General features: G+C 39.6%; 2 protein-coding genes across 2 annotated transcripts in view; one reads left to right on the top strand and one right to left on the bottom strand.

Annotated features, from left to right (window-relative positions):
• pds5b (PDS5 cohesin associated factor B) overlaps positions 1-6,401 on the bottom strand; it is a 35,022-nt gene extending 28,621 nt beyond the window's left edge. The window contains exon 1 of the mRNA XM_032533556.1: positions 6,243-6,401. The gene's annotated coding sequence lies outside the window, so the exon portion shown is untranslated. The remainder of the gene's footprint in view (positions 1-6,242) is intronic.
• Positions 6,402-7,809: 1,408 nt separating this feature from the next.
• On the top strand, positions 7,810-10,100 carry zar1l (zygote arrest 1-like; the record flags this gene model as incomplete). The annotated part of the gene is given in 4 exon segments (XM_032533555.1): positions 7,810-8,556; positions 9,280-9,372; positions 9,476-9,550; positions 9,697-10,100. Coding segments are annotated over 4 exon segments (1,020 nt in total). The 3' UTR covers positions 9,841-10,100.
• Positions 10,101-10,656: the final 556 nt, after the last annotated feature.

Raw genomic sequence — 10,656 nt, 5'->3', positions numbered from 1 at the left:
ATGCAGGGAACAACTCTGACTGGCTCATGATTAGACAGTGGTTTACGGAGCGGTGGATTGGCTTTGCCAAAAACCTGGAGCGTTCTATGAAAAATAAATAAAATGAAATTTAAAAAATAAAAATCGCTCGATCACACAAATTTGATTGTGGGAAGTCAAAATTGTGATCGTGATTAAAATTCCATTAATTGTGCAGCCCTACTGTAATGTGACATGTTCTGCGGGTATTTACTACAGGAAATTGGTTACCTAAGGTGTTAAGCATTAAACTCCGCAAAACTGAGCTTGCATGTTAGTTTGTCTTTGCTGATAAAGACACAGCACACAGAAAAACTGAGCATGTGCCGTTTACTAGGCCTGTACGATTTGGAGAAAATACATTCTCTGCCAAGATTTTTTTGACCATGACAAAACAAACTGGCAGTACCAAACCAAGGTTATCATAATTTTGCATTTTTCATTAGGGGAGAGCCGGGACAATTGAAACAACAATTGAGTGCAATGATGATAGACAGACTTCCTTAGGTGAAAACAGAGCATGTTAACCTCCTATCAGCCAAATATCTTCCTGTTATTTCCTTTTATCACAGAGTTACAGCCGATAAAACTTTTTTTCGATCATTAATGAGTGTTTTTCATTTAAAGATTTGACTACATGCTTATTCAGTGGAGCATTTCAAAACAGGCTATAGTGGCATGTGTCTATGTTGGGAAGCTGTTTCAACGGTTCCCAACCTGGCTGTAACTCCATTTATCTTAAGTTAATGCACAAATATCTGTGTTTATACAATAATTTATGGAGGTGAAATATGGAAAAGCAGTTTTAGAAAGATGAAAATATATTTGAGCCCACTGGTGGGGGGTTGAGTTTTCCCCATGTTATCCTATGGGGACTGGCTGTGGGACGTTATTTGGCTGTGCAGTGGTTTAACCCACATAAAAACCTAGTGAAACGACATTTGATACAAGCGAAATACAATATAAATGGAAAAAAAGTACTGTTCTACCTATAAAAATGGCCAAATCATCCACAGTACATGATATTTCAATAACCGCTTCATACATGCTTCACAATGACAGCAATAAATTGTTAACAGACATTTACAAAGACGTATAGCCCAGCAACAATCTATCTAAAATAACACCTTTTGAAAGTAGCATTCATGATATATAGTAAGATATTAAAGTTGTGGGAAGTTTATATGGCTTAAACTGTATGTTTTGTCCCCAGTAGGGGTTTCATTTGTCCAGTCCAGGAGGGACAGCTAAACATTACACACGTCCCACTTTTGCTGTAACAACTCCTGAACGGTTTTGTTCAAAGCTGAAAATGACAGGTGTAGGTTGTTAGTGACAAAATATCAGCTTTCAGTGCGATACGACCGCTTTGCAAATTACGTTTCATTAACAAGTGTTTCAACTGTCCCGGCTCTCCCCTAGTTTTTATTACTACTTTGTTTTCAAATTCTGTTTAGTTTTAATAAGATTTTAAAGCAGGTTTGCTAGTTTAGCAGATTTATTTTTTGAAAATGCTTAGTTTTTGTTTATTTTTTATTGGTTTGTCTTTTTTGTATTATGGGTTATTTGTCAGGGGATTCAAAAAGGTCAGAGAAAGTATTGTGTAATATTGACTCAACAAAAAAAATGATGCAATTTCAGAAATATGTATTCACAATGTATTCAACAATAACACCAGTACATTTAATGTACAAATTATGATGAGTACGGTATGATATGTTAGTCAACACAAGCCGCAGCAGTGAGTGCAGAATGTGTTTGACATGTTCCAGGAGAAAAATCTAAACAGCCAACAGACTAAAGAAGACAGATATTTTTAACTTTAGTTCGAGTAAAGTGGTGAACTTTTTGAAGTCAATCGACTCACACAGTTGTGTAGACATCTCAGTTTTAACCCACATATTAACTCATGTTCCCTCCCACTTTTGGTGTTCCTGTGTATTTACTAACCAGCTAATGGGTCGCGGTGAAAGCCCTCCTGTAGTGTTCTCTGTCCTGCTGTTGTCTCCGTAATGCTATTGGCCCTACGTATCCATACATCCATGAGCGCAACGTTACCGAGGTTAGCTTCTGGTTTTGGGAAAGGGGGCTTGGTGTTCTCCTTTACCTTGTCAAGGTAAACTAGGTTAGCCTCCTTGTGTTTGTTTCTCAAACGTAGGCTACTTTCAAATTCATGGGATGTTTCCCTGTAATTAACGGTCCACATATTTTACCACCTTACACTGCAAGGCACTTGCTTTCATCTGACACATTCATATTCAAATAGGACTCTGCCTCTTTCTTCAAACTTTTGGTACCGCCATGACGCCAGGCGAGGGGCACGGACTGTTTGTTGTGTTCAATTTTACATGGAATGACGTAATTTCTGGGTTCCCAATCGGAAACTATACACGTCTACGGGAAATGTCCCGATCGGAAAGATAACATTATTTTCTCTATGAAAGACATTGACAAAGACGAAACCTAAGGACATTTACTCTATAATTTTAACCAAACATAGATTTTTTTGGCATCTACAGCACTGCGCATCACCACAAGCCTGTAAACACACAGGCCTCAAGGAAGAGAAGAGCGAGCCCGGCACTACAGTCTCTTTAAAACTCAGAAGAAAGTAGTAGCATTTGTGACGCATTTGGCTCATAAAATTAAATGACAACCAAAGTCAATCAAATTTATTTAAAAATTAAAATCGTGAACAGGGTGAATCTAGATCGCACTTTTATAACAATGAATCGTGCAGACCTACTCTGGTCTCAGCCAGGCAACCAACATGAACTTTGAGTCTGGGGAGGAGAGGGCAGGGGAGACTACTCTCTCCAGTATTTTGAATTTGTACTGCAGTAACAATTTCAAACACTAGCTATCAGAATACATAGTACACCTTTAAGCTTAAGGATTTAATGTGCGATATTTTAACATTCAAACATGATGTATAAATACTGTATATGAATGCCAATATTTTTTAAACTTAGTTTTCACTCATTCATTAAAAAGGTGTGTAAAGGTCGCCTTGCACGTTATTGTAGGTCCAGTTTAATATGAAACTATATTTTACAAGCTAATCAGAAACTACTGATCATTAAATCTCTCTCATATGTCATGTTAGTCATTTTTATACAAAAATGTCAAAAATTTGCTTTCAATTCTAGATTGTCAAATGTGTGGATTTAATGCTTTTCTTTGTAATATAAGATAGACTAAATAGCTTTTGGACTGTTAGTTGCATAAAACAAAACATTTGAAAATGGCACAATGGGTTGTGGGAATTATAACACGCATTTTTAATTATATAGACAAACCGATTAATCAAGAAAATAATCTGCAGATTAATCCAAAAGGAAAATAATTGGTAAATTGCGGTCCTACATCACTTTATTTCATTTTTAATTATCCTACCGTACCACTGTCATGCTCAGTATTTCAATTTAAAAATTCTGTACCTCGTTTATAAAATGCTCAAGCCAGGCAATCTACTTTATTTCAAACTAGTAACAACAAACATGTCTTCCTTCACAACCTGCAGTTTGATTTCATTCAGTTACAAAATCTCATTTTGATGAAACGTTTTGACCCATTTGATATAACTCCGTTATGATGCTGTAAAGGAGTAGTTGGTGTAATTTTGTTTACCTGCTGTGCTCCACTATCTCATTTCACAACAACCACTTCTCCCAAGGAGTCAGCAAAACAAGTTTATACTACCTTTTAAAGAAATCTCTGCATATATACTGCTACTCAACCCATGTAATGAATGGAGACATAACTTTTCTGCTGTGTTTTCAGCAATTGGTGTTGCTTTTTATCACTAAAGGAGAATTGATTATTATAAAGCTGGGTCAGTAGGTTTGCCGTCTGACAAAAGCACTTGCTGGGTTTGACACATAGCTCTGGCAGCCAAACTGTTCAATTCTGACCTTCTTTTCCACAACACAGCTGCTGCCAAATTTGAGTCCATCTCTCTCTGTACCACAAACATAGCTCTGGCAGCCAATCAGAGTAGAGTATTTCTCAACCTGGGGGGTCTGTCTAGGTACCATCCACCAGAGAATATTCAGCTTTGAAAAGCTGCTGTAAATTATCACACATGGGCAACACTAAACCTCTTGAACACGGGGTACTGTCAACTCACTACTAGTTAAAGTAAAACCCATTTATCCCCCGCTGAGGGTTTTCTATCTATCTGCTGCTTCTGCTCTCCCCACTTTACCACAGCTGCCAGCAGAAATATGAAGACTCTGAGCAGCCCTAACCTAATCTGAACCTTGACACAGACATCCTTTGTTTTAACCCTGTGAGTGATCACTGGGAAGAGAGTGACTTTCAGCAAACAGAGGGAGGACTGGACACCAGCTGGTTTTAAGGGTGAACTCAACAACCTCCACATGCAAACAAACACACAGTGAAGGAAAACAGCTGAACAGGGAAGCACTGTCAAAGAGTTTTAGCTTTCCCCAAATAAAAGGGAAAAATACATTTTCTTAACAGAGTATGCCTTTGCCAAATCTGAACCAGTGAAGGCCGGCCAGAAACAACAACAAAGCAGAGAAGGAGGGATTGAAATTAGTCCAAAAGGTTATGAGAATGCAACAAGGTTGGAGTAAATCTCCAAAGACGCCATATGACATGTCATCTACAAACAGATAACACTGCTGAATCACGTCTTGTGTAATTGGCCATCACGTTTCTCCTCCTCTTTGTCGGTTCAACACAAACCATTGCAGAAAACCAATGTAGAGTACAATGTAGACTACAATTGTGGCTTTGTAGGGCAAAGAAATTGACCAAACACAATTTTGTTCAATTTTTCTTTTAGTTGAGAAAAATAAAGTTGAAGGGGCACCCTGCATTAGGTCTAGAAAGAGGACAAACAAATTACCAAAATTAACTTCAACCAGAACTGCCACAAAGTGGTTCATGAATAAACACTGGTCCTTGGGGTTGTGTGCATATCCATTTTAAAATGATAACAAGCAAGAATACTAGCTGAAACACAATTTTATTTGGCAATGCTACCATAAATCCTTACAATTAACTCCAATTTGGGTTTTTAGGAGATTTTATTCTTAGCAGTACTGACTTTAGTGTTATATGATGTGGTGCGCCCAACAAAACATTTCTAATAACAAAAACCTTACAGACATGGCGATAGAATCAGATATTTCAGAGACTAATTATAACCTGTGATCAATCCGCAGTGTTGATAGCTGTCAAAACAAATGCACTGCAGCACCCTGAAGGAGTCTGTCCGAACACAGTTTATAAAACAACATCCAGTGTTCCGTTTTATAAATAACTCCTGTCTTTGGGGTTTCTACAAACGCTACTCTTTCGCTCAAAGCCTTTTGTTTGCGATTTTAATATCAGTAGCGAGTGTGCAGGTGTGCGGTTTTCAAGCATGTACAATAAGTAAGATACACCCCTAATATCTGGTAAATGGATTAATTATGGAACCGATCAACAACTAAGTAAACCATGTACCCTGCTAAACGACAACGTTTTCTCTGCAATAAAATAGCAACGCGCCTCGTACAAGTAACGTTAGCTCACAATAATGAGTCACAGCGAAAATAATTTAGCATCGGAACATCCACTAAATTATGAGTTAATGTTTGCTCACGTTAGTTAGCAGATTAAGAGGGAACTATGTTATGAATAGAGTCGAGTATTGTTATTGTACAACAGCATTTCAAGGCCGGGGACTATGATATAGCCAGGCTGCCTTGTTGCCGTAAGGTTGACCGTGGCTAGCTAATCTAGTTAGCTGCTAGCTAGCTGGTGTGCACATCTCGCTAGCGAGAACACAGGCTAGCGTAACCGTGCTAACGTTAGCAGCAGCAATCTCAGTGACAGAGGGCGGACAGATAGTAACGTTGCACTGAACAAAACACCCGGCTAACTACCGTTATATTGTTAAAAGTGACCAGACCTCAATCATACAACCAAGCGGAGTTATGGTGCCGGGGAATTGAGCCTAGCAAACGGCCTAATATATGACTAGCTAACCATTTTGTACCGCAGGACCAGGTCAACCAGCGCTGTGAATCGGACACTGCTGCCGAGAACACAGGCGAGCAAGGCGGTCTGCGCTCCGCCTATTAGCTAGTGCTGGAAACCGGGCTACTCCGCGAATACATCCTGGGTTACACCTCGTTGTTCGCAACAGCACCTGGAAACACTCTAATATTTCAATCAAACAAGATTAGCTTATTTGTGCATTATCTTACCTGTTACGGTGAATTGTGATCAATCGTGTCCTCCTCTGCAGCTCTCTTCCCCCTCCTAGCTCCAAAATGGCGCCAATATGTGTAGATTCAGTGCCCATGGGTACAAACCATCTATGGGCGTGTAGCGCCACCTATAGAGCGAATGCATGTTGGCCTTTAAGTGGTGCCTGTATTATCCTTCAGCCTATAGGTAAATTATTACAAATTCATGTATTTTTTTATATTATTGAAAATACAAACACATGTTTTAATTAGAACAATATCTAGGCCTATAGTGTATTAGCCAGTTTTCCCTGCGAAGATTCTGACACTGGTAGTCGAAAAAAAGAGGCTATAGAGAATGGGCCATTTGATTTTGAGGGAGAGTAACATTATTTTGTTTTTTTCATGGCATGTAGAGAGGGGTTTGTTTACCCGATGCTGCTCAGTGGTTAATAATTGTAACATATACGGCTAAAAGTTGGATATCTTAAAAAATAAAATAAAACATTTGAAACACTGAAACGGACATAGTGTACAGAGGATGCTAAATCAGCATTTCCCAGAATGCCATTTTGACAGTTTACATTACTGCCTTGTTCGTTTATCATTCTAAAATTGAACCCTCAGTATTCCGACTGCACTTGGACGCACCAGCAGTGTTTCAACTGAGGTATTTTTTTTGTGCGAAAACTATCTTAATAAATTAGACAGGGTCGAAACTAACACAATCTTATTTAGGGTGACATTCATGTTTCTTCTGAGTAAGCTCTATTTACGATCTATTTAGCTGCTAGTCAATAGTGCTATTCATATTCTAAAGATGCTCCTGTCTATAAAAGAGTAGGCTATTTTATCAAGTCAGAGTGCCTTTTTTCATACAGCGTTTTCTCAGATGCTGTGAGCCGTTAATTTTCCCCTTTCGTTGCCCTGCTAAACTACTCATTTAAATGAGACTTTCCCATTCAAGAACATCTGTGCCTGTTGAAAACTATAGGTGCATTTATTTTGGTTACACTAGTCATTAATGGATCTTATTGCTTATTTCCTTGATTGTTCTGAGAAATCGACATGATTTTAAGCCACCATAAAGAACTTTCCATACTGTATACAGAACATCAATCAACTTGCGTCTGAGTCTCTGGCCAATATGAGCTAGAGGGGGATTATATAATGCATTAGAAATTTAGAAATACATTGATAGTCAGTCAGAGAGTAATAAGTATGAAAGGTTATCTTGAAAGCATATTTAAGTTTTCTTAAGGTAGTCTACACACAGGTACAGATTAGTGGGCACATTGCTACTGTTTTCATCAGTTTTGCTGCTGAAAGAGAGTTTAACCAGACTTAATAACTGTAGATTTATATTTTCAGGCTGAAACAAAAGACATTTAATCTAAATGACACAGCTTTTAGCCGTGAACATAATCCCATTGCTTGAATTTAATTAGACCTAGCTGCAGTTGGCTGTTTGATCTAACATTTAAAACTAATTAACATTTATCATTTAAGATGACCCACAGAATTTAGAACCATGTTGGTTGATTGTTTTTTGATTGTTGTTTTGTTTTTAACACAATAGACACCCATTTTAAACCTCGCTGAAGAAGCCTATAGATTTTGGAATATGGCTGCCCAATTGGAGGATGTAGGTTACGGCCTGTTCTCAATCAACCAATTAGTGCTGCAGGAAGGCAACTGTTTAAATCCAAGCAGGAAGAACTTGGACTGGTTTCATGGCTCCAGGATGGAGGGGTTCCTGTCCACGCTTCCACCGTACAATGTCTGCGCCAATCCGATGTGGGCTCCCCCAGCTCAGGACAGCAGCTGGGGAAAGCTAGAGGGCCGCTTCATGACCCCCCAGGGCCTCAACTACCTGGAGCTCTGCAAGGCCATCCTGTCCCAGGTCAGCCCCAGTTTACCCCCTCGACTCAAGAAAGCAAACACCAAAGAGTGTGGCGTGCAAGTAAACGCCAAAGTGGATAAAATCGTGCAGTGCTCGCTGGGTCCCAAAACGCTGTTCTGCCTGGAAGGCGATCATTCCGTGTACTCAAAGTCCCCCAAGAGCCCGGAGGTGTTCAAACCGGAAATGAAGGCGCTGTTCAACACGCCACCAATGAGCAACCTGCGTTTCCTGAGGCCAGTTTCCATCTACTCGCCGGTGTTTGACCGCAGGATCTTCAAAAAGAAACTCGACGATGAAAGTGAAGGAGAAGCTGAAGCCGCCGAACAAGCAGAGTGTGAGAAGGATGATGAGACTGATCACAGTGGCGAGGACACAGCGAAGGACTTGAAGACCACTTTCCACAGGTCTTCAAAGGGGTCCAACTTTCAGGTGGGTTTCTCAGGAACCCCTGAAGAGAGCAACTCTCCTTGGAGTCACATCCACAGATTTTACACATCCACATATTGCCACTGTGATGACTAAACATATATTTCAATTAGGAACACTAATAAGACCCCTAGCAAGTTCCCCCTACTAAGTCACTCTTTTCTACACTGAGGCCTATAAAGGCTGTGTTGCAATTTGACTAAATACATTAACGCAGAAATTTGCAGACGCAAAACACATGCATAATGAAGGTAATTAGATTTGATACAGGAAAACTTCAAGCAGGGCATCCCGATCAGGTAACAAATACCCACTTTTAGGACCTCATGTTGGTTCATTCTGTGCCTTAAGTGGTGCTTGTTTCCAAACACATTTTCAATTTAATTAGCACAAGGAGCACCTTTCAACAGGTTTTAAATAAGAAATTAAAAGATTCAAAAGAAATGAGCAACAAATTATGCATATGATTTAAGTATTTCGAAATAAAATGACTCAAAATAATGTGAAAATGAAATGCACTTAATACATGTAGTAATAAAAATTGCAGTGCAAGAAATGACTGGATAGACCAGTGTATACATGGTAAGCCTGCAGCTTTTGAGGCCCATTAAATGCGCTAGCCTTGCTTCTGACTCTGAAAGTTTGGGAGTTTAATCATTGTGCCATAAAATCAGAACTGCCTTCATCACTACATAATTGTATCTCTAACATTTGTCTGCATTATAGTTCCTGGAGCAGAGGTATGGCTTTTTCCACTGCAAAAAATGTAACATCCGGTGGGAGAGTGCTTATGTGTGGTGCATCTCTGGAACCAGTAAGGTAAGTAGTTGTTTGTTGCAATCTATGATTTAGCATGCACTGATTTGTTTGGCAAACTGTGCATTCATAATAATTTGGATTACTTTTTTTGTTATCTACTCAGGTGTACTACAAGCAGCTCTGCAGGAAGTGTCAGGTGGGGTTTAATCCCTACAGAGTGGAGTCCATCCTCTGCAAGGTAGGCCTGCATCTAATTGTCCTGCTCAGAGTACATTTGGAATAAAGTCTCAACATTTTTTCCAATTTCTTAAAACTGGAACAACCTTCAACAGGGGTCAGAAACATTCTGACTGCGTATCTTTATTCTTCTTCCCTGTGTCTCAGGGCTGCTCTCAGACTTGCTGCAGCTGCGAGAAGAAGCAGAGGCACATTAACATGAAGAGGCCCCACCGCCAGGACCTGTGTTGTCGATGCAAGGGCATGAGGTTGTCCTGTGACGCCACCTACAGCTTCAAATACATTGTCTGAGCTGCCCCATGCTCCATTCATGAGCAGACATCTAGTACCTGTACATGTCACAAATAGAAGTTGTCTCCAGTAACAGACTAAAGATTCATATTCTCCAACCAGAGAGTAGATGAATCTGTCTTGATTTTCTTGGAAGCAACTTCTCAAAAAGGCTGTCTTTGTTTCCCTTCATTAATCCTGGAGCTAAACTGAAACATGAAAATTTATTTTTGTAAGAAGAAACTGTTTATGCAATAAACATACTGCATGTCAAAAGTTGAGAAGTTCTTGTAGATGCTTTTGAATTTGCACTCATTCATTTCAAACCTTGATCTTTATAACTTGGCACAATCATTTCGAGCGGTTTGACTAGGCTGCTTGAATGCATGCAACTTCAAGCAAAATATCCTATCAAAACATATACTAAATGGTCTTTAAAAGAGTTCAGTTCTGTAGTGTCAAAAAGCCAGAAATGGTCTGAAATTTCAAATGTAAAGCATAAGGGTCTTATGGTGTGAAAATAGTAGCTAGAAAGGGTGAAAGGTCTAAACTGATCCCTGAGTATCCTGCTCTGCCATGAGAAAATGAAAGCTCAAATGGGCTGATCTGGAATCTGGCTCCTTATGAGGTCATAAGGGACAAGGTTTCCTCCCCTTTCTCTGCTTTGCCCGCCCACAAGAGCTAGATGTCATGGCTTTCAAAAGACTAAAGTGGCAGTTGGTCAAGGCCACACCCCCAGCCTCCACCTTGCCCCCCCACCTCTTCTACTCAACAGCTACAGACTCAGACATGGCACATACTAAGGAAAGCTCATTGTGGGACTAGCTCTAGTGGCTG

This window comes from Etheostoma spectabile, chromosome 13 (assembly GCF_008692095.1).
Source record: "Etheostoma spectabile isolate EspeVRDwgs_2016 chromosome 13, UIUC_Espe_1.0, whole genome shotgun sequence".
Lineage (NCBI taxonomy): Eukaryota > Metazoa > Chordata > Actinopteri > Perciformes > Percidae > Etheostoma > Etheostoma spectabile.
Note: the sequence above shows the minus strand (reverse complement) of the source record. Positions and strands in the feature narration are given on the sequence as shown.